The sequence below is a fragment of the Zootoca vivipara genome, chromosome 5, assembly GCF_963506605.1.
Source record: "Zootoca vivipara chromosome 5, rZooViv1.1, whole genome shotgun sequence".
In the NCBI taxonomy this organism is placed as follows: domain Eukaryota; kingdom Metazoa; phylum Chordata; class Lepidosauria; order Squamata; family Lacertidae; genus Zootoca; species Zootoca vivipara.
The window spans coordinates 6,488,737-6,512,296 of NC_083280.1; the positions used below are offsets into that span (position 1 = coordinate 6,488,737).

The 23,560-nt window shown below is 48.8% G+C and overlaps 1 protein-coding gene and 3 non-coding genes across 4 annotated transcripts; all 4 read left to right on the forward strand.

The window, feature by feature from the left end:
- The first annotated feature begins 5,287 nt into the window (after window positions 1–5,287).
- LOC118093957 (matrix metalloproteinase-23-like) lies at window positions 5,288–19,015 on the forward strand. The gene is made up of 8 exons (XM_035133825.2): window positions 5,288–5,963; window positions 6,668–6,795; window positions 8,760–8,896; window positions 12,374–12,541; window positions 13,205–13,369; window positions 14,982–15,095; window positions 15,271–15,403; window positions 17,674–19,015. The coding sequence occupies exons 1-8, from the start codon at window positions 5,811–5,813 to the stop codon at window positions 17,888–17,890; spliced, it is 1,215 nt and encodes a 404-aa protein (XP_034989716.2). The 5' UTR covers window positions 5,288–5,810; the 3' UTR covers window positions 17,891–19,015.
- A 314-nt stretch (window positions 19,016–19,329) lies between these two features.
- Window positions 19,330–19,448, forward strand: LOC118094098 (5S ribosomal RNA). Its single transcript, XR_004693716.2, has one exon. It is a non-coding gene; the product is annotated as a 5S ribosomal RNA (ribosomal RNA).
- A 667-nt stretch (window positions 19,449–20,115) lies between these two features.
- On the forward strand, window positions 20,116–20,234 carry LOC132592227 (5S ribosomal RNA). The gene has a single exon (XR_009557700.1). It is a non-coding gene; the product is annotated as a 5S ribosomal RNA (ribosomal RNA).
- A 1,113-nt stretch (window positions 20,235–21,347) lies between these two features.
- LOC132592213 (5S ribosomal RNA) lies at window positions 21,348–21,466 on the forward strand. Its single transcript, XR_009557686.1, has one exon. It is a non-coding gene; the product is annotated as a 5S ribosomal RNA (ribosomal RNA).
- The last annotated feature ends 2,094 nt before the right edge of the window (window positions 21,467–23,560 follow it).

Here is a 23,560-nt window from a genome sequence, read left to right on the forward strand (position 1 = left end):
GAAATCGGTCAATAACTTTCTCAACAGTGGAAACTGCCTATAAAAACCAGGCAGCCTGCAGGGCATTCTCTGGACATGGCCAGAGTGAATTCTATTGTGCCACATTGCAGTCCTGGACCCTGCAAAAAATGAAACCTTGAAGAGGAGTTTTAGTCACTGCACCTGGAAAAGGGTTCTCTTCATATAACTTTGCTATAGGGCAGCCTTCTCCAACCTGGTTCCCTTTGGGCTCTGATGCAGGCTGCTTTAGTACCAGCTCAACCTTCCTATTAGTATTTTGGGATTTAGTGGCAGTTCACTGAGCCAGTCCACCTCCCCTGCTTTTTCAGGCAAGCCAGAAAGTGGATGCTATCACTCTGCACATTAGGCTGTGGCGTGGAGGTGTTCCTTATGTTGCTGTCGTGAATGGATTCTGGATTCTGCAGCATCATAGAAGGCTCCAGTTGACAATGTTTTGCTGCTGTGAAGGAGCTTCACCACCAGGGGGATTTATGCTCTGTGAAGCCTGCCAGCGCTCTTTGAGCAGTGGGTGGTTGCGCATGCTTCTCTTAGTCTCTCATGGCAAATCTAGCCTGAAAGGTATATGGCATATTATAGGTGATTGGCAGATTACAGGGGAATAAATATCCAGGGTATCGGGTCAAGGCCAGCTAGCGTGGACAGAAACAATGTGATTCATCTCACTGAATGCATCAGCCTATTTATGGGGGTCCCTTCATAAGCCACTTGATTTTGCAGCAGGCTTACCCTGCCAAGGGCAATGTCAAATGCCTAGCAGGCTACAATCTATAGCTGACTTTGGCTAGTTGTCAGAGGTGCCCAATGAATGGCCAGACAGCTTGTGGATTGCAGTGGTCATGCCAGAAGAGGAAAGCTCAGTAAAGTAGAGCCTGCTTATCTTTTGTTACACAACTGCCTCATAGAGTAGGCCAGTTAAGTCCAGTCGCGAACGACTCGTGGGTTGCGGCACTCGTCTCGCTTTATTGGCCAAGGGAGCTGCCGTTTGTCCGCTCCACAGATAGTTTTTCCGGGTTATGTGGCCAGCATGACTAAGCCGCTTCTGGCGCAACGGAACACTGACACCAGAGCAGCGCATGGAAACGCCTTTTACCTTCCCATTGGAGCAGTACCTATTAATCTACTTGCACTTATGGTGTGCTTTCGAAGTGCTAGGTTGGCAGGAGCTGGGACCGAGCAATGGGAGCTCACCTCGTCACGGGGATTTGAACCACTGACCTTTTGATCAGCAAGCCCAAGGCTCAGTGGTTTAGAGCACAGCGCCAACGGTGTCCCTTTTGTTGTGTCTTTAAAAGGGTAAAGGGGCCCCTGACCATCAGGTCCAGTCGTGTCCGACTCTGGGGTTGCGGCGCTCATCTCGCTCTATAGGCTGGGAGTCAGCGTTTGTCCGCAGACAGCTTCCGGGTCATGTGGCCAGCATGACAAAGCTGCTTCTGGTGAACCAGAGCAGCACACAGAAACACCGTGTCTTTACCACCTAGTAATAGCTGCCTCTACTTCCGTCTCAACTCCTAGCCCACCCAGATGGGAAGGAATACAGGGGTGCCCTAGGAAATACTAAATTCCTGAGACAATGCACCCTGTGTTTCCCAGCCAAATCCCTCTCGCTATGCACAGAACCAGTCTACTGCACCCTGTCTTTCCCAGAGATCAGAGCACTTGATGCTTTTTTACGCTCCTATAGCCTGAACCTAAGTGGCTTAGACATGTGGGAGATTCACTAGATTCCCAGATTTTGGCAAACGCACACCGCAGACCCCAGTAGCCAAAGTATATGAAGTTTTATGAATAATAGAAGGAAGGGAAGAAGGCAAAGGGAAAAGCCAGGTTGTTTGTTTGTTTTTTAAAGGGAGTGTTGTGGCTGAAAGCCACCTATCCTGACCTAATAAAAACTGGCTTCTCAGACTATTCACAAGCATTATAACATAGATGGGCATGTTCTGATGGTTGAGGGCAGATGAATGGACCCCAGTAGTAGGGAGGGAATCAGCAGACCCTGATGCAAGGAGCAGGGAATAAGGCAACAACCCAGATTTAAAGGGCTTTCTCTGGCACACTGGTTTGAGTGGTCAAAAGGAGACTGGTGTCATTCAGAGCCTGTGTCACATTTGATGCCTTTGGTGGGAAGGTGCTAGATGCCCCTTGGGGCAGATGGACCTGCCAGACAGCAATGGAAGGGCAAGAGATCAGGCTCGCTCTCTTTTTGTCACAGTGATTATTATAGAGCTCTATGCCGGGGAGACCCAAATTCAACTCCCCACACATCCATGAAGCTCACAGGCTAAGTTAGACTAAAAGTAACTAGCCCAATCTAGTGACCATAAGTATAAAAGGGATGGGGAATATATTGATGTACTCCGGCTTGAATTCCTTCCAGGAAAGGCAGGATATATAAATTAAATAAAAACAGAATCCAATGACTTCCTCACCAACAAACTGGCAATCTCACTTCCAGGCTCAAGTGCCTTTATTTACGTTTTCATGCTGATTAACTGTTAGCATCAGAAAGAAGTTGAATAAGAACAACTAACCACTTCAGATCCTGAAGCTGAGGCTCCAATACTTTGGCCACCTCATGAGAAGAGAAGACTCCCTGGAAAAGAACCTGATGTTGGGAAAGATGGAGGGCACAAGGAGAAGGGGACGACAGAGGACGAGATGGTTGGACAGTGTTCTCAAAGCCACTGGCATGAGTTTGACCAGACTGCGGGAGGCAGTGGAAGACAGGAGTGCCTGGCGTGCTCTGGTCCATGGGGTCACGAAGAGTTGGACACGACTAAACAACAACAACAAACCACTTCAGACTTGGTCCCCTGCTTACAGTGAACCCTTAGTAACTTTCTTAAGTGCCAAACTAGGAATAGGCTAATTTCATCCATCAAAAACCTGTTTTTAGTATTAAGCACCAGAAAGTTAATGCAGGGTTCCCATTATTTCAAGAAGTAAATATCCAGACAGAAAAGTTATTGAGCTTTTGGGAAGGTCCTGCCATGGCTCAGTATCACTAGCAAGGTTTCCTGCTACTCCTGAGTGGGGGAACAACTTTTAGGCACTTCTGCAAACTTGGAACTTTAAATTTAGCAGGGCTTGTGCACCAGATGGAGATGGGACTCTTTCCTTCCTTCCTTAAAAAACAAAACAAAAAACGTCAATTTATCACAGCTCCTCCATAGCTCCTATATTTTAGGTCTGGTCCTAACTCCACTATGATGAGTTCTCAGTCATAGGAAGAAGCCTGGAAGTCATAGGAAGCCTGGAAGAAGAGGAGGTGGGGTTAAAACAGTGCAGGAAACGAGAGGGGCTTTAAAAAAATAGCAAATAATGCCCTCCCCACCTCAATGCAGATTTCAACCAGAGTTTTGCATGCAGGCCAAAGCAGCACAAGTCTTCACTTGTCTGTAGTGTTGATTCTGGCCTTGGCAGCTACCGTATTCTGGGACACTAAGAGGCACTGTGCAAATTCAGAGTAGGAAATGGCAGGTCTTTGCTGAGGAAGAGGGGCTGCACCAAGAATATGCTGCACTCTCCAAAAGCTGCTGGCTGGGGACTCTGCTTGGACGTCTGCATGTGGCAAGTGCTTGCACGGGCTGAGAGAGTGAACATGGGGCACTGCCCCTGTATTGCACCAAAGAACTCATCCATCTGTCAGTGACTGGCAGTGGCTTTCTGGGTTTTCAGTCGGGAATCTTGCCAGTACTGCCAAGAGGTGCCTTGCATTGAATTGAGATCTTCTGCATGCTTAACACTAAGCTCTACAATCCTTTCCTTCCACGCGACTGAGGTTTGCTGGAGGACAGCGCCCCCTTCTGTCCTGATCACAGCAGCGTCGATACTTGCTAACTGCTAACAGTTGCTTCCCCCTCCCCTTCTAAGGTTTTCTTTGGCATGCTTGAAGCTCTATTGCTGGTTCTTCCAACAGTAACCCCATTTGGTTTAGCCCCAGAGCTATGTCTGGAAAGGAGAGTTTTGTGACAGTTGGAGCACGGCCAGTAGTGAAGGCCTGGCAACACTAATGTGTGGATAGGCCTTGCCAGACTCTCCCTTTCCCTTCAGACAGGAATAGCAGCAGGTAAGATTAAGGAGGGCATCACCAGGGCTGCAGGACAAGATGCCTCTCATGCCTGGGAGGGTGGGATAAGATGTACTCTTTGCATGAAGAATGGTGACCAAAACACTTAATTCAGAAGCGAAACAGAATTAAGGCTGTAAGCTCAGTTCCATCTACGTCAGTTTTGCATAATGCATGTTCTGCTTTTTTGGAAACATTTTTGTTCGTGGTGCTCCTGTTCCAGCCCTCTTGCACCTTCACCCTTCCAAAGCCTTAGTAGTAGTAGCAGTAGTTGTAGTAGTAGTAAAAAGGTAAAGGGTCCCCTGACCATCAGGTCCAGTCATGTCCGATTCTGGGGTTGCGGCGCTCATCTCACTCTATAGGCTGAGGGAGCCGGCGTTTGTCCGCAGACAGCTTCCGGGTCATGTGGCCAGCATGACAAAACTGCTTCTGGCGAACCAGAGCAGCGCACGAAAACGCTGTTTACCTTCCCGCCGGAGCGGTCCCTATTTATCTACTTGCACTTTGATGTGCTTTCGAACTGCTAGGTGGGCAGGAGCTGGGACCGAGCAACGGGAGCTCACCCCATTGCAGGGATTTGAACCACCGACCTTCTGATCAGCAAGCCCTACAGGCTTCCCCAAACTGCGGCCCTCCAGATGTTTTGGCCTACAACTCCCATGATCCCTAGCTAACAGGACCAGTGGTCAGGGAAGATGGGAATTGTAGTCCAAAACATCTGGAGGGCCGAAGTTTGGGGATGCCTACCCTAGACTCTGTGGTTTAACCCACAGCGCCACCTGGGTCACCCAGGTGTAGTAATAGTAAATAATTTATGCCCTGCCCATATGGCTGGGTTTACCCAGCTACTTTGGGCAGCTTCCAACAAAATAGTCAAAATATAATAAACCCTTCCCCCCTTTCTGACCTTGCTGTACAGCTTTCTCCTCTTTATCCCTTTTCCTGTGTTTCAGCACCAAAAATATTGCAGCAACAGATGAGAAAGGGTGGCAGCTTTAAGGCTGTAGGGAGGCAATAGAGAGTTCTATGCTTGGTCCGCCAGAAGGTTCGTCAAGCTCTGCAACCTGCCACATCTCGGAATCTCAGCCAATACAGCCAACAGCTTTCTGTTGTTTTGTTCCTGACATCTGGTATTCAAAAGCACCTTGTCTGCACAGGTCCCAAAAGGCTTTTGCGGGTAGGCCCATCCTCTCTGGATTTGACTGAATCTATCAAGAAAAGAACAAATACAGTAGTGGCTGTCACCACACTGGCTGTGGCAAACTGTGGGGTGGTCCCAGCCTGGTGGTTGAGCATCTGCTTGGCATGCAGAAGGCCTCAGAGTCAACCCCCAACATCTCAAGGGAGGGCTGGCAAAGATTCCCCGTCCGCAACCACAGAGAGCCATCGCCAGTCCGAGCAAACACTCCTGGGCTGGGTGGCAGCTTCCTGTGTAATTTCATACATTCGTTGTGCCTTTGTGGTTGCGGTGCCTAGGAACTGGGATGTTGGCGGTTCTCTGGATTGTAGGGAAGAGATGGGAGTCTGCAGCTGGAAGTTCCAGCAGGCGCCTGCTTTTGTTCCTGTGTATTTTGGACAGATGGATCCAATCTGGCGAGGCTGGGGGCTGGCTGTCTTGCGGCAGCAGCAGGGGCTCCTTTTTGCAAGGCTGGACATCTTCATGGGGTAGGCGGCAGCGATGGGCGAATCCTAGAGGCGCAGGACGTTGGCAGGAGTGGCCTCCATGCAGAGTTCTGGACTTCCCTCAGCTCCGAGACCCCCTGTGTGCCCCAAAATGTCAAAGTGGGGCTGGGCAGCAGCAGTAGCCGCTGGAGCAGCAGTTGTATTTGTTCTGTTGCCTGCAGCTCCTTGGATTCTGCAAGATGTGGAGGCAGAGGTGAGTTAGGGGGGCTGTGCTTGGCAAGGGAAGCTGATGGAATGTGGTCAACAGGAATTGGGGGGAAGGAATTTAGAGGGGGGGTCTCTTCGCTGCTAGATCGGAGCAGCTCTCTACAGAGAGGAAACCATTGTCCCTGGAAAGGGGATGCAAATGAAACAATAACTCCACTCAGTCAGGTTCATGGTGGAGGGAGGAGAGGTTGCAAAGACTTTTGCAGGGCAATCCTAGGCATGCCTGCTACTCAGAAGGAAGGCTTACTCCCAAGTGAGTGTGCACAGGGCTGCAGCTTCCAATTCCTTCTTCCACACACACTTCCCTCCCCCCCCCTCCCTGGTAGCTTCTCACAACCCCCTTTTCCTGGACAGCCTCAATTTGTTGGAGTCAGAGAGGTGGGAGGCTCCCAAACAGTAGGCATAGCTGTCAAGTTTTCCCTTTTCTGGCGAGGAAGCCTATTCAGCATAAGGGAATTTCCCTTTAAAAAAAGGGAGAACTTGACAGCTATGACGGTGGGTGAGGAAGGTGGGTGAACCGACCAGGAGGAACAGCATTTGCATAGCTTGAGGTTAAGGGGAGTAGTGTGTGTGAGAGGGGGTGGGTGGGAGAACATGGGATCCTCCAATTTTAAGACTAGAATGGGACTTTCAGCTGGAATGGCTCAAAATATTTGCTGAATGGCCTCCCCTGCCCTTGCTTTTTTGCAGGGGGACGAAGCAGCCAAATCTGTTGTGGCTTCTGCTACTTGGCAACCCAACAAAGGCTTGGCCAGAAGGAGGCGCTATGCAATCAACCCTCTAGGCTACAAATGGGACCATGTGAATCTGACCTACAAGTGAGCATGTTTAATTGGGGTGGGGAATCAATAGCCTGGTTATTGCAGGCTTACTAAATACAGTTTCACAGGGCAAGTTATTGTTATAAGAATTTTATTTTTGGAGCTGTTGTGTTGCTCTGTACTACTAGATTTGATGCTTTCCATCTCTGCTTGACAACTGGACTACCTCTCGGTGGGGCTCCTCCAGACAATCTGTTTTTTGAGCATTCATCCTGATTTGCTTGTGCAAAGCTTCCATGGGGGTTTAATGTTGTCCGCTGTTCACTAAGCATTTGTTCTGATTGGTTTTCAGGGAAGTTAAATGACAATGAACATTTGTTGTCATTTGCTTTTGTAGCAGTTATACATCTTATCATCAAACTATTTCACCTCTTTTATTCCATTTCTCCATCACTTTCCTAACTGCAAAAATTCATATTTTAAAAAGTGGATTTTTTTGTGCCAGAGTGTGGGAAAAAAGTGAGCCAGGAAGGGCTGGGCGATGGGCTCCGTGGGGTGGTGAATGCTTCCCTCTGTGAGGGAGTCTTCCCAGACCTGCTTAAAGAAGCTGCTATTAAACTGCTTCTTAAAAAACCATCTTTGGACCTGGCCAATATGGCCAATTATTGCCCATTTTTAAATCTTCCAATCTTGGGCAAGGTGATTGAGCGGATGGTTGCTGAATAACTCCAGACACACTTGGAGGATGTGGACCATTTAGATCCCTTCCAGTCGGGATTCAGGCCTCATCATGGGACTGAAACTGCCTTGGTCACACTGGTTGATGATCTCCGGCGGGCTAGGGAAAAAGGTGAGAGCTGTTTCCTAGTTCTGTTGGATCTCTCAGCGGCCTTTGATACCATCGACCATGACATCCTTCCAGACCATCTAGAGGAGTTGTTATACAGTGGTTCCGCTCCTTCCTCCTGGGCCATGTCCAGAAAGTGGTGTTGGGGGATGAGTGTTCAGACCCCTGGGCTCTCACTTGTGGGGTGCCTCAGGGTTCTGTCCTCTCCCCCATGCTTTTTAACATCTATATGAAGCTGCTGGGAGAGATCATCAGGGGGTTTGGGTTGGGTGTTTATCAGCATGCGGATGATACCCAGCTCTATCTCTCTTTTAAATCAGAACTAGTGAGGGCAGTGAAGGTCCTGTGTGAAGGTCTGGAGGTGGTTGGAGGATGGATGGCAGCTAACAGATTGAGGTTGTATCCTGACAAGACAGAAGTATTGTTTTGGGGGGACAGGGGGTGGGTAGGTGTGGGGGACTCCCTGGTCCTGAATGGGGTAACTGTGTCCCTGAAGGACCAGATGCGCAGCCTCGGAGTCATTCTGGACTCACAGCTGTCCATGGAGGCGCAGGTCAATCCAGGGCAGCTGTCTTCTAGCTCCATCTGGTACGCAGACTGAGACCTTCCCTGCCCGCGGACTGTCTTGCCAGAGTGGTGTATGCTCTAGTTATCTCTCGCTTGGACTACTGCAATGCGCTCTACATGGGGCTACCTTTGAAGGTGACCTGGAAACTACAACTAATCCAGAATGCGGCAGCTGGACTGTTGACTGGGAGTGGCTGCTGGGACCATATAACACCAGTCCTAAAGCATTTCAATGGCTCCCGGAGAAAGAGAGGTGAGTAGCATCACCAAAACAATACTGGTGTCTTGAGCTGATTAATCTGTTTAGCACAGGCACCCCCAAACTGTGGCCCTCCAGATGTTTTGGCCTACAACTCCCATGATCCCTAGCTAACAGGACCAGTGGTCGGGGAAGATGGGAATTGTAGTCCAAAACATCTGGAGGGCCAAAGTTTGGGGATGCCTGGGCTAGACTGACCCTTTGAGGATTGTATCCTCCCTACAGCGCCCCCTGGTGGAAGAACCTGCTAGCAAAATAGTTTGAAATCAGCCCAGTCTTCCGCTGCTCATAATGTTCCTGGTTATGCTTTCCCCCATGCTTGCTCTCTGTACCTCTTTCTGGCTGCAGGATTGTACAGTTCCCCAGCACCCTCAACAAGGCAGACACCGAGCGAGCCATAGCGAGCGCCTTTCGCATGTGGAGTGATGTTTCTCCCCTCAGCTTCCGGCGCTTGGCCCCTACCCAGCTGGCAGACATTACTATAGGTAGGAGCTGCAGTATGAAGCCATCCCTAATGCACGATTATTGTCTCAGGAATATGTTGCCCAAGATGCGTGCAATTACACACCAGTCTGGAGGGGCTACTGCTCTAAATCTGCCCATCACCCAATTCCCTTACTGTCATTCATTTTCCCACCAGCTCCCCTGTCATGGTAGAGAGCAGTTTAAGAGTCGCTTTTCATATTCCAAGTGGTAAGTGAAGTTGTTGCTTCTGGAAACGGTTTCGAGAAGCAGGTAAGATCCTCAGGCTCTCCCAGCTGCTGCATCAAGACAAAGGCCCATCTAATCCAGCATCCTGCTCTCGCAGTGGCTGAATAGATCATATAAATGTAGAGTTGGAAGGGACCCGGGGCCGCCCAAGGTTTACCTTGCCTGGGCTGGTTCACTCCAGTGGAGATCCCTCTGTGGGCTGGATCATGCGTGCACCCGCGATTTCCGGTGTCTGTGTCTGCGCATGCGCAGATGCAATTTTTGGCACAGCGGAAGCAAGGTCCTGCGCTGCGCTGCGGTGGTTTAGCGCAGTGGGTGGGAACTCACTGAATGGGTGGCTCGGTTCAGGGGCAGCTCATGGGCTGGTTAAACGACCCTCGTGGGCCGCTTGTGGCCCATGGGCCTTAGGTTGCTGACCCCTGATCTAGTCCAACCCCCTGCAATGCAGCAATATGCAGCTGTCCCATACATGGATCGAACCTGCAACTTTGGCGTTATCGGCATCACACTCTAACCAAGTGAGCTGGTTAGGCTGGTGCCTATGTGAAGCCCCGAGGCAGGACCTGAGGGCAACAGCAACTGGCATTCAGGGCCTTACTGCCTTTGATAGGGCAGGTATATCCTAGAAGGGGTTGAGATCTTCTTGTCTCCAAGATCTATCTCTGCATATCACATATGTGACTGTAGTGGCGCCATTTTGATTTTTATTCCACATGTGAAAATGTTCAAGGTTGGGACTGCCTGGAAATATTAGAAAGTGCCTGTGATGGTGCCCAGATGCAGTGGGTTGGGCTGCCTTGTTCTCCCAGATGTGGATTTAGCTCAGCACAACTGGTTCCCTTGCCCTGGGCAAAGTGCTGAGGCAAGTGCCACAGGGCCTTGCAAGTATGACACAAGGCATGTGCAGAATGGAAGGCGAGAGGGGGACGGGGGGACACGATGACCAAATTTTGACCTTGCACAGGGTACCGCTGAAATTTGAAAGACTGAAGTCCGCTCCTGGTGCTTCTCTAGCTCCCCGCCCCCCTTTGCTACTGTTTTAACATCTCTTCCAAGCTGCTTCTGGCATAACCCAAAGAGCGGAAGAGAGACTTCCCCTGGCAGATTTATTACATCTGGACAAGTTGGAGAAAGTTCAAAGGAGCTCAGCAGAGATGAAAAAGGCAGCAGAGGGAATGGAAGACACATGGAGAGAGGCAGCAGGAGTGGGATTTATTTAGCCTGCATGCAGGAGTGTGGGAGAACAAGAGAAAATGTTGGTCTAAATGGGTGGTTGTTACTTTAAAAGAGGGGCTGTAGGAGAATGACTTGTGTCTTGTGTTTCTGAAGGGAGATTTGGCAAACGACAAATATCCGACATAAAATAAGTTGGGGATTCGTAGCCCTGTTTTAGTTCAAGGAAAAGGTTTGTAGAGGTTGCCAACACGTTGCCTTCCAAATGTTGTGGGCAACCATTCCCATTGCCACTGGCAATGCTGGCTGAAGTGGATGGGCTGTGGGAGAATCATGTAGTCCAGCCTCCTGCAATGCAGGAATCTCAACTAAAGCATCCCCGACTGACAGTCATCCAACCTCTACTTAAAAACCTCCAAAGAAGGAGAATCTGTTATTCACATTCTTTTATTCTGTGAATTCTATAGTGAAGAACGAACGCGACTCATTTTACCCCATTATCAAAATTCAAACCCTTGCAATATTATCTGGAATTCTCCCCCGAAACATTACATAAATTCCTTTTGGAAGATTCTTTGAGCTCAGTATCCTATGCTGTGGCCAAATTTTGCACCTTAGCTATTAAAAAACGTAAAACTCTTTTATTGAATAACATATTATAACAATTTGTCCTGCCCTCTGACGATGATATTGCTGCTACAGTTTTTAGTTAAACCTCTTATTTTTTATGGTGTTTTATTCCTCCGGACCTGTATTTTAAGTACTGTACATTTAATTAGTATATTGGCTGTTAAAACCCCATATGAGTCATTTTTATTGTTTATGTAGAGAATTATGCAGAATTTCTGGTTTGATATGCTGGCTGTTTGCCGTAATAAACACTGACTGACTGACTGACTGAAGGGAATCGGCTCCACTGTCGAACAGCTTTTACTGACAGAAAGTTCTTCCTGATAGCTAAGCTTGGTAGAGCATGAGACTCTTAATCTCTGGGTTGTGGGTTCAAGCCCAGCAGAAAGTTCTTGCATTGCAGGGGGTTGGACTAGATGACTCTTGTGGTCCCTTCCAACTCTACAAATTCTAAGATTCTATGTTTGCGGCAGTGGCCCAAAGGGCCACAATCAATGCGATAATGTGCACCCCTGTAAATCCTTGAGTGTGCTTCTAATGGGGAAGTTATGGTAGCCTGTCACTTTAAGAAACTGCTGATTTTGCAAGTTGCCCCCTCCCCAATTGGGGCAGAAATACAGCTAGTATGTAAATCACAAAGCTACAGCACAAAGCTGGAACTTAAGTTGCTACATGACGCAAATGGCTACACGTAACACAGGTTCCCAACATGAACACTAACACAATGTATTCATGCAAGGTCATAGCAGAACACGGTGGGAATCAGACCTTAGTCAGCAGCATAGCTGCCAAGTTTTCCCTTTTCTCGCGAGGAAGCCTATTCAGCATAAGGGAAAATCCCTTTAAAAAAGGGATAACTTGGCAGCTATGGTCAGCAGAAACAGCCAATGCTTATGCATTTGATTGGTCTAACAACTTAAATGAGGTAATGATGTATATGACTGGTGGAAATTGAAATTGAAATGCTTTGTTTGAAACTTTATAAATACCACTGCCCGGACCACTGGCCGGGGTTGAAACCTTTGCGGAGCTATCCCATTGTAACCTATTGCTGTGCAATAAACAACGTTGGACTCCTAACTCCTCTCGTTTCTGAGTTTTATTGGCGTAATCTCAGATAGGCTGTTTTCTGGCTTACTTCATGTTTAGTTGGAATCTCCTTTCTTGTAACTTGAATCTATGGGTTCGAGTCCTCACCTCTGCAGTTTATTGGATGGTATTAGATTGGCCTAGGAATGCTGGGAGCTGCTGTCCAAAATACCAGGTTGGCAAATCCTCTGCCAGGTTCTCTCTCTCTCTCTCTCTCTCTCTCTCTCTCTCTCTCTCTCTCTCTCTCTCTTCCTCTGCTTATCTTACCTTGCCGGATCGTTGGGATAAATGGCAGAACTTTACGGGAGCAAATGCTAGCAATAACCAAGCCCTCTGTCTTCTTGGCTACCGCCGAGCAGGTTTCTACACGTTCAACCACACCGACTGCTGGTTCTCCCCACTGCACCCTTGCTTCGATGGGCTCAATGGGGAACTGGCCCATGCCTTCCTCCCTCCCCGCGGCGAGATCCACTTTGACAATCATGAATTCTGGATTCTGGGACGCTCCCGCTTCAGCTGGAAGCAAGGTACCGTGCACAAAGTAGCGCTTACACGTTTGGGTGAGGGCAAGAGAGAGTATGTTTTTTGCTATGGGGTGGGGAGCCAAATGTGGCCCCCCCGGCCTCTCTAGCTAGCCCTTGGAGAGGAGGCCATGCCCCCTCTTTCCAGACCACAACTTTGCATCTGCCTCAAATGTCTGAACTGTGATTTTGCCTCTGCCTTATCTGAACGGAAGGAGTCTATGTGTAGATACACTTGACTTTTGTGTGGCTTGAATGCACCTTACTGTACAAAGCAGGGGCCACATTCACCCCATGTTAACTCTCCAGTGGCCGCATCCAGCAGTGAATGTGGCCACTGGCTCTTGCACACTTACACAGACCCTCAGATACGCAGCCCACTTTCTGCCCCCATGCAGATCTGTTGAGGGGAGGGTTGAGGGCTGAAGTCTAACAACACCACTATTTCAAAATATTAAATGGTATATGCTTTTCAATAAACAAACATTTGGAAGCCTAGAGGTTCTCCATCCCTCTCAGAAAAAGTGAGACTGGTGCGATGTTGTTCCAGAGGTTCCTATAACTTTCTGCGTGGGCTTCTCTTTGGAGCTGGCCTGCGGAGATGCCAGGCAGTGGTGGCAGAGGAATTCCGGTCCTCTTCTTCTTTTTCTCGCCTTTTCTCTTTGGCAGGCGTCTGGCTGAATGACCTGGAGCAAGTAGCAGCTCACGAGATTGGCCATGCCCTGGGGCTCTGGCACTCCCGGGATGCCCGCGCCCTCATGCACCCCAATGCCACCTACAGTAGGACATGGCGCATTGGCCAGGACGACGTCTGGGCCATACAGCGGCTGTACGGTGAGGAGCACACCTGGCAGGCGGTTCCAAACCAGTAAGCTCCAACATCTGGTACCAGTAGACTTCCCCGTTCAGTTTGGGAGCAGTTGCACTGTTATAGGGCAACTGTCCTGTGCAGAGATTGTCACTCCTTTGCCACTCATGCCTCACCTTTTCTCGGGTGCTGAAACAGGATGGGCTGCCCCCGGTTCCACAATATGCATCCTACATAATATGTACGATAAGCACAGGGAGAATTCACAACAGCTGTTATTGGTGGTAAGAATATAACCCTCCTAGATTAGCTCTGTAGTGGGTTTGCTAAATTATACAAGCAGGCAGCTGTAGGCCAGAGGCAGAGAGAGTCAGCAATCCAGCTCACAGTCTTATGCAGCTGTTTCTGCTGTCAGAATCCTTTTGGCAAACTTTCCCAGCCCACCTCCAAACTCCAGTTCCGATTTCTGCCCGAATGCAAACTTGTTTCATCCCTCTCAGCCCTTAATCTGAGCCTGACTTTCAGTTCCAGTTGAGGCAGGAAGGGGCAATGCCTCTCTAGCTGGCCTGGGCAGGTTGACGGCCTGTTTTGGACTAGGTTGCAAGAAGCCTTTGAATAGTATGTCTACAACTCCTGTTGGGCCAGAACTAAAAGAAGGCACTTGTGAGGTTGGATGACCACAGAGGAGCAGTCATGCTAGCCTGTTTTAGCAAAAAAAATATTGTGGCACCTTACAGCCAAACAGGTTTATTATGGTTTTATAGACCATAGTCCACTTCATCCAATCCAGGATGGCTACGTTCTCTCTCCACTGTCAGAGGCTCTGAGTACCAGTTGCTGGATATCTCGAGTCAGGAGTTGTTGCACTCAGGCATTGAGACACCTGGTTGGCCACTATGAGAACAGGATGCAGGAGGACTTGATGGACCTTTGGTCTGATCAAGCAGGGTTCATTTTCTTATCTTAAGTTAAAGGTAAAGGTAAAGGGACCCCTGACCATTAGGTCCAGTTGTGACTGACTAGGGGGTTGCGGTGCTCATCTCGCATTATTGGCCGAGGGAGCCGGCATATAGCTTCCAGGTCATGTGGCCAGCATGACAAAGCCGCTTCTGGCAAACCAGAGCAGCACATGGAAACGCCGTTTACCTTCCTGCTGTAGCGGTTCCTATTTATCTACTTGCATTTTTGACATGCTTTCAAACTGCTAGGTTGGCAGGAGCTGGGACCAAGCAACGGGAGCTCACCCCGTCACAGGGATTCGAACCGCCGACCTTGTGATCGGCAAGCCCTAGGCTCAGTGGTTTAACCCACAGCGCCACGCAGGTGTTATATACACACAGGTGTAGAGAAAAACAACTTAAACACTGAGGGCAAGTGAAAATGAAATGTAAGGATTACATCAAAGCTTAAATGTGTGCAAAAATAAGAACTGTGAGTTAATCAACATTTGTAGTGAGAGGGGAAACCATTATCACTATTTAAGCCAGAGTTGATAGAAATGAATTTGTTCATAAATTTTAATTCAGCTCCTCTACTCTTGCAACTTGAAACCTCCTCTGCTCCCTGAAGCCAGATCTGTTTCAACCAGGGCATAGAGACAGCTGCTTTACGTGTGACCCCCCCCTCCTCAATTTGCAGGCTGTGTGGATGAGAAGAGGCAGTGCCAGCTGTGGGCCAAAAAGGGCTTCTGCACACACCAACGGCGAGCCTTCATGAAGAAGCACTGCCCCAGGATCTGTAATGCCTGTTTTGGTGAGACCAGGAGCTGCTTGCTGCTCTCGAACTGCAGCAGGCTCTCTGATTTTTTTTTTAAGGGGGGGGGAGTGAGGGTTTGTTGTGCAAGAGCTCCAAATCAGCTTCGATTATGTAACCTGAATTTGAATCCCACCCCAAAATAGCAACAGTCATTTCTGTCTCTTTCTTACAGAGCACCCCACGGCCACCACCGCCTCCTCCCTGCCTGTTCGGCCGTCGCGCGTTCACACCAGATACATCTCCAAGGGCAAAGTCATCACCTTCCGCTGTGGATTGAACTCTTCCAGGTTGCGCTTGCAAGCCAGGTAAGAATCCCTGTGTGTATTCTCAAGCAGACTGTGCAATAATGGCCAGTGCGGGAAATAATATTTGCCTCCTGACCTGAGCACGGTGCGTGTTTCTTTTAGAGCTCTGGAGGAGTAAGAAACCCTGTGTTTTCTCTCCCACCCTGCCCAAAGCCTGCAGCAATCCAGCCACTTGCCCACCTCCCTAACCCAACTTCTCTCTATGGCCAGTGGGACAGAATGGTGGGCCTGAAGTTGGGGTGGTAAGCAACGGGGTTGGAGGCAAGATATAGGAGAAACATCTCCCTTCACTGCATGCTGAGAGCACAGTCCGAAATATGTTCCGAAACATTTAAAGCAAGCAGCCTAGGAACCTTTTGTTATAAGAATTCTAAGGTCTCAAATATAAAATAAACGTTCAGAAATGTACAAGGCAAGCATGTGTCTGAAATAGTACAGGAGAGCAATCCTGAAGCCATTTTGTCTCTCCCAAACCATTTTGTATCTCCCAAATTGACCTCAATATATTTCTCTGCAAGGAGGGAGGCAATGGGGAAAGCCTTCCTTTTGTCTTTTTGCTTACAAATCCTGTCTTAAGGGAGTATTTGTGAATAGGGTGAGCCTGTGACCTGGATTCAGGAACTAAAAGTACACTAGTTACAGGTAGGTAGCCGTGTTGGTCTGACGTAGTCGAAACAAAATAAAAAAAGTCATTCCAGCGGCACCTTAAAGACCAACTAAGTCTACTTAGTTGGTCTTTAAGGTGCTGCTGGACTGAATTTTTTTTTAAAGTACACTATTAACCATCACAAAAGAATGGCCAGGCTACCCAGGTAAAGCAATCAGTGACCATTATCAGGTATCCTGGCAAACAGGATATCTGCTGTAGACTGCCTCCCATGATGTATTTGTGCTGTAGACCCGCCTCCTTCTGTGATGTATGTATGATGTTTTTTTGGGGTGGTGGTCTTGAGCTACAGGGTGGGCAATTTCAAAAGTCTATATTAGGGCTTGAACACCATTGTTTGGGGTTCCTCTCCTCCTTCCTGTGTGTAATGAGTGAGGACCCTGTTGCAACAGTTTAATAAAGATCAGGCTTACTAGCTGCTTTGCTTCTCAATATTCTCTGGTTGGCATCTGTTATTTTCTCCTACCGATAGAGAACCCCCCCCCCCTAAGGAAAAAGGAGCCGTTCCCCCCCCATAACACTTTGTTCCCCCAGGGTGGCATTCCCCATGGGCTACATTCTGGCGGTGGCAAGGACTGAACCCCAAAGTGCCAGAGGCCAGACAGGAAGTGACCAGGGCACCCCCTTTCCCCACACCTTCCCCCCACTTGCATGGAATTAGGCCAAGGACCACATGGAATTTTGTCAAAGGCCACATGTAGTTCTTGGGCCACGGGTTGCCCACCCTTGATTTAAATTGATGGTACTCTCACACCCCTGCCAAACTTTATGCTGAGATTCATAGAATCATAGAGTTGTAAGGAACCCCAAGGATCATCGTGTGTAACCCCCCGCAGTGCTGCAACATGCATCCGTACGAAGATCGAACCTGCAACCTTGGCGTTATCAGCACCACGCTCTGACCAACTAAGCCAGGGGTCAGCAAACTTTTTCAACAGGGGGCCGATCCACTGTTCCTCAGACCTTTGGGGGGGGGTGGACTATATTTTTTTTGGGGGGGGGAAATGAACGAATTCCTATGCCCCACAAATAACCCAGAGATGCATTTTAAATAAAAGGACACATTCTACTCCTGTAAAAACATGCTGATTCCCGGACTGTCCGCGAGCCGTATTTAGGCGGCCTTAGTTTGCCTACCCATGAACTAAGCTAACTGGTCTTTGCTTGCTGTCACTTATGGCAAGTGTTAAGGTCTTATTGTTTAATAAGTTATTGGTTAATATAAGGCAAGGTCATTCACTTTGTAGGTCCAAAGCAAGAAGCTGTTAGCCTGCTCATCAATAAATACACAGCAATGTAGGAAAACAAGAGTAGCCAGAAGCTAAAGGGTGGAGTGTTTGCTCCAACCCGCAAGAACAGGAGACAATACTGTATTTAACTCACAATTACCAGTTACTGCAGTGAGCACCAGACCTCAACGTTACCACATGTGGATAAGTCCCTAATGAAACAAGACGCTGTTAGGTGACAGAATACATATGGGAGGGTAATCCCACATTTCCCTAGCCTGAAGTAGGGAAGTTTGCCACCCTAGCATGTGAAATGTGAATTGTGGGGCTGAGCTAGTCTCCTCCCTCTGACTCCTGCCTTTTCCCGCTTCCAGCTGGTATAAAGATGGGGAGCCGCTCTCTCACTCGCTGCCAGGCTTCGAATTGCTGCCCAGCCAGGACCTGCGAGTCGTCGCCACTGAGTTCAGCGAAGGGAGGTACGCCTGTTTGATCCGCCGCGGCAGCAGGACTCTCCGGGTTAATTCCTGGCAGATAAAGCTCAAGCCCAGAAGTCATTTGCCTCCCAAGATGGGCGCGCAGGGGAGAGCATGAACAGGAGCAACATTGTGTGAGGTGTGTTTATAGCCCTAGCTGGCTTGGCACTGCCCACTTGGACCAGGCATGGCATCTGCCACTGCAGCCTCTGGACTCGCCTGCTGTGTTGCCAGGTATCTTGATTTGGGAGGCCTTGTGGGGAGCTAACACTAACATGTCCAGAGTTTGGTACAGAACCTGGATGATGTGTTATTTGTCTTCTGAACCCACTGGGTTTTCATCCAGTCACATGCAGAGGCAATAGGTTGAGTGTTTGTTGCCCGGGGCCTTCTGCATGCAGAGCAGATTCTCTACTACTGAGTCTCACAGCTCTTGCCACTTAAAAACAACAACTGTTTAAACCAACATTATTCCAAGACCTGCAGCAGGTGTGGGGAACTTGTGGTCCGCCTGATGTTGTTGGGCTCCAATTCCCATCAGCCCCAGCCAGCTTGCCTAATGGTCAGGGAAGATGGGAATTGGGAGTCCAACAACATATAGAAGGCCACTGCTTCTCCATGTGTGTGCTGCTATCCCTGAGAAAAATTTCTTCATGTGAGTACACAGAGCAATCCCAAAGCCATCTAGGCTCATTTTGGAACCTTTCCCAATAGCTGCTTCACTCACAAATTCTTCAAATCCTGTTAATAGATAAACCTCTGCAAAACCGGCCTGGCGAGTATTTGTTAAAGCCAAAGCAGACCTATTGAAAGAGCATCTTTCTGTCTATCAATAGGTATTTACCATTTCAAAGGAATGGACCAGACTAGCAAGGAAAGACAATCAGAAATATGATCACCTATCTTGACAGACAGGAGACAAGCCACACTCTCAAATTTCTGTTGTTTTTCTGCCTTTTTCTGTGATGCTTGTATGATGCTTTTGGGTGGTCTTTAGCTAAGGGGCTGGGCAATTTCTAAAGCCTTTAAAAGTTATTACGCTCCTTTGTTCAGGTCCTCACATCCTTGCAAGGGCGGAGGAGACTTTGTTGCAACAGAAAATTAAAGATCTTCCTTTTAAAATTTCTACTGGTTCCTGCCTCCACTCATCTTTCTCTGACAGACTTGGGGCACACTGAGTCCCTTGATGGAAAGAATAATAATAATACCAATACTAATACTAATAATACTAATAATACTACTAATAATAATACAGTGTGTGGCTTATGGAGCACATAATTACTTGACTCATCTACACTCACACAATTTTGCACCAAGCTCTGGTGAGCGGCCCTCGGGTTTCTCATAAAAAATACAGTAGGCAGCAACTGCTGGACATGAAGTGCCCCACACGAGAGCTCCAAGTGGAAAGCAGCTGCAGGCCGTTTAGTCAAAGGCAGCCACGAATGGAGAGGAGCTACGTAACGTGAAAGGTGCATATGGAAAGCATCCAGGGCCCAGGGGGAGGCGCTTTCCCTGCGCTCTTGCTTATAGGCCGGGTTGGGAGGCTGGTGCAGTGTCTACAGCCATACTACCCTGAACACGCCCGATCTCGTCTGATCTCGGAAGCTAAGCAGGGTCAGGCCTGGTTAGTACTTGGATGGGAGGCCGCCTGGGAATACCGGGTGCTGTAGGCTTTTGCTTCCTTTGGCCGGTCGGCGGCCCCGCTTTCAACTCTGCCCTTCCCCTTGCCGCCCGTTTCATGCCAGCTCTTTCGATCTTTCTTTTAATTTGCTTTCCTTCTGACCTGCACCTTTCCAACCTGCTTGCATGTGGAAAGCATCCATGGCCCAAACTGAGCTACGCCGAGAATTGCTAGGCCAAAGGCTGACCACCGGCAAATGTGCTTGCACCGCTGGAGAGCGCCAACTGCTGGACATGAAGTGCACCACATGAGAGCTCCAGGTGGACAGCATCCGCAAGCCATTCAGTTAAATTGTATTGAAAGGCAGCCACCAACGGGCAGGAAGTACGCAACGTGAAAGCTGCATGTGGAAAGCATCCAGGGCCCAAAATGAGCTAGACCGAGAATCGCTAGGCCAACGGCTGGCCGCCCACAAACGTGCTTGCACCACTGGAGAGCGCCGAGGGGCTCCGGCCGCAGCTCATTTGGGAGCAGTGGCCCTGCGCCGCCCTAAGGCCACCCCTTTGGCGTGGCGGGAGAAGCACGTGAGATAAGTTGAGTGGGCTAACCGCCGTTGGATGTGACGACTGGGCGTCGCCTGAGGATTTATTATACTGGCCGAGCGGGAGGCGCTTTCCCTGCGCTCTTGCTTAAAGGCTGGGTCGGGAGGTTGGTGCAGCATCTACGGCCATACTACCCTGAACACACCTGATCTCATCTGATATCGGAAGCTAAGCAGGGTCGCGCCTGGTTAGTACTTGGATGGGAGACCGCCTGGGAATACCGGGTGCCGTAGGCTTTTGCCGGTCGGCGGCCCCGCTGGGCACTCTGCCCCTCTACCTGCCGCCCACTTCGTGCCAGGCAGGCGCTGCTGTCTTCTGTTTCGATCTTTCGTTTATAATAATAATAATAATCTTCTAAAAGTCAAATAGTTACTTATTGCCTTGACATCTGCTGGGAGGGCGTTCCACAGGGCGGGTGCCACTACCGAGAAGGCCCTTTGTCTGGTTCCCTGCAACTTGGCTTCTTGCAACGAGGGAACCGCCAGAAGGCCCTCGGTGCTGGACCTCAGTGTCCGGGCTGAATGGTGGGGGTAGAGACGCTCCTTCAGGTATACAGGACCGAGGTCGTTTAGGGCTTTAAAGTTCAGTACCAACACTTTGAATTGTGCTCAGAAACGTACTGGGAGCCAGTGTAGATCTCTCAGCACTGGTGTTATGTGGTGCCGGCGGCCACTCCCAGTCACTAGTCTAGCTGCCGCATTCTGGATTAATTGCAGTTTCCGGGTCACTTTCAAAGGAAGCCCCACGTAGAGCACATTGCAGTAGTCCAAGCGGGAGATAACCAGAGCATGCGCCACTCTGGCGAGACAGTCTGCGGGCAGGTAGGGTCTCAGCCTGCGTACCAGATGTAGCTGGTAGACAACCGCCCTGGACACAGAATTAACCTGTGCCTCCATGGACAGCTGTGAGTCCAAAATGACTCCCAGTCTGCGCACCTGGTCCTTCAGGGGCACAGTTACCCCATTCAGGACCAGGGAGTCCTCCACACCTGCCCGCCTCCTGTCCCCCACCATTGCTTTCCTTCTGACTCGCACCTTTTGAACCTGCTTTTCTTTTGCAAGCCCCTGCCCCCGCCCCCTGCACCGCTCAGGGCGGTTTGGAAGCATTTGAAGTCACAGCTCATCTGAAGTCTATCATTGAGGCAGCAACTGCTGGACATGAAGTGCACTACATGAGAGCTCCAAGTGGAAAGCATCCGCAGGCCGTTCAGTTAAAGTGTATTGAAAGGCAGCCACGAATGGAGAGGAGCTACGCAATGTGAATGGTGCATGTGGAAAGCATGCAGGGCCCAGGGGGAGGCGCTTTCCCTGCGCTCTTGCTTATAGGCCGGGTTGGGAGGCTGGTGCAGTGTCTACGGCCATACTACCCTGAACACGCCCGATCTCGTCTGATCTCGGAAGCTAAGCAGGGTCAGGCCTGGTTAGTACTTGGATGGGAGACCGCCTGGGAATATCGGGTGCTGTAGGCTTTTGCTTCCTTTGGCCGGTCGGCGGCCCCACTGTGCACTCTGCCCCTCTACCCATAGCTACCAAGTTTTCCCTTTTCTCGCGAGGAAGCCTATTCAGCATAAGAGAAAATCCCTTTAAAAAAGGGATAACTTGGCAGCTATGCCTCTACCTGCCGCCCATTTCATGCCAGGCAGGCGCTGCTGCCTTCTCTTTCGATCTTTCTTTTAATTTGCTTTGCTTCTGACTCGCACCTTTCGAACCTGCTTTTCCTTTGCAAGCCCCTGCCCCCGCCTCCTGCACCGCTCAGGGCGGTTTGCAAGCATTTAAAGTCACAGCTCAGCTGAAATCTATCAAGAGGCAGCAACTTCTGGACATGAAGTGCACCACATGAGAGCTCCAAGTGGAAAGCATCCGCAGGCCCCCACTTTTAGTGGGGGCAGTCCAAACTCTAAAATGTCCTAATAGCAGCACTGATCCCACTAGCCTTTACCAGTTTTCAGAGTAAGTGGTCTTTCTTGAATTAGAGATCAATGAGGCAACAACATATTATTGCCTATAATTCTTTTAATAACTGCTGCTTTTAAATTATTTACAGCCAATTTCTTTTTGCGGAAACACTGTCAGAAAAAAGGGATAAATTTAACTATTCAACAGAAATCAAAGTAACCATTTCCTCAGGATCTAGAATTACCATGCCAACAGAAAAAAAATCTACAAAGGTAGCTGGAAGTATTTGGGGGCTTAAACTTGACAGCACAGCTGTTTGGGGTGAATGTTTAAATTCTCCAAATAAACCTCTAATTTTTATTCAGCAGCTAAACATGCCCCTTCTATTGAAGTAACCCTGATAGAGAAAAGGAACTATCAGTGGCCAAAATGCTTTAGAAAAGTTGCAACATCCATCTCCCCCATCTACTTCTATCCCACTCTTTCTTCCCAATGTCTCAACAAATGAAACTGATTTGTAAACATGTTATGAGATATAATATATTTCTGTAACTCAAGAAAACCTTTAATAATAATAATTAAAAAAGAAATGTTGCAAAATGAAAATTAAAGCCTGGCATTTCTCAAAGAAAGCACCTTTTCATGGCATCAGCTTTATGATCATACATTGATAGCAAGGCTTCACCACTGATGTGAAAAGGGACAACTAAAACAACTCTTTATGCATGCCAGGGAATGGCCTGGAATGGCCAGGGTCACTCTGTCACACAGATTAATGGGAAATAACTCCACCCGTCCCGTGTCAGCTCTCTGCCTATGTCAGCTGGAGAGCATCCAGATAATGATGTCGCTGTGTCCTGACGACTTCCAGATAATTCCTTGGCATGCCATGAAAGGTTAACAGGTTTCAGCCCTGACAAAGCAAGAGAGCCCAGGCGGAATACGACAGGTTGACTTGTATATGTTGTGCTCTAGTAGATAACGAGCACTTGATAGTCATTGGAAGGGACAGCTTCTGCCAGAGTCCTCAATTTATAGCACCTGCAATTAAATAGAAAGCAAGCAATTTTAGGCCCTAAAATAGAAGCCATGATAATCCACGCCCAATGTGTCAGGCAAAATGGCTTTGTGATCCCACTAACATAAAGGCCATTATCTCAAAACAGCACCACCGATCCTTCTCACAGTTTACTTGCCCACAGAGATATGCAGGAAGGGCAAAAATATCCCAACAGGTTAAACACTCAAACTGCAAGCAAACAGAATCTGTACCACTCTTTGTTGATATGCATTACAAGAAAACAGAGTTTATACCTTCTTACATATGAGGAGCTGGGGGAGGGTTTTGCAGTTAACGTGAACGAAATGAGCTCTGCCACACTACTGTATTCCTGGATTTAACTTCAGGCAAAGAATGCATTCTCTGAGGAGTTCTTGCTAAACTGAAATTGTAGTAGCAGTTCTAGAGTAATTCAAGACAATACAACAGCAGGCCCTATTCAGATGCTCTACTTCTGCATTAAATCAAAACACACAGTAGCTCTTTCCCCTGGCATTGTACAGGGCTGGTGTCTGTAAGGAGCCTGCGTGCTGCTCCACACATGAAAGCCCCCCTATCTTCCCTGCAGGTGCTTGGACGGGCACCATGTGGAAGGACTACTCAGCAC

What these genes read in the sequence shown, in the direction of transcription:
- LOC118093957 (XM_035133825.2), top strand. Translation starts at nt 5,811, where the DNA reads ATGCAGAGTTCTGGACTTCCCTCAGCTCCGAGACCCCCTGTGTGCCCC. An exon ending in CATGTGAATCTGACCTACAA is followed by an intron (nt 6,796 to 8,759) that starts GTGAGCATGTTT and finishes TTCTGGCTGCAG; the next exon opens with GATTGTACAGTTCCCCAGCA. An exon ending in GCTGGCAGACATTACTATAG is followed by an intron (nt 8,897 to 12,373) that starts GTAGGAGCTGCA and finishes ACCGCCGAGCAG; the next exon opens with GTTTCTACACGTTCAACCAC.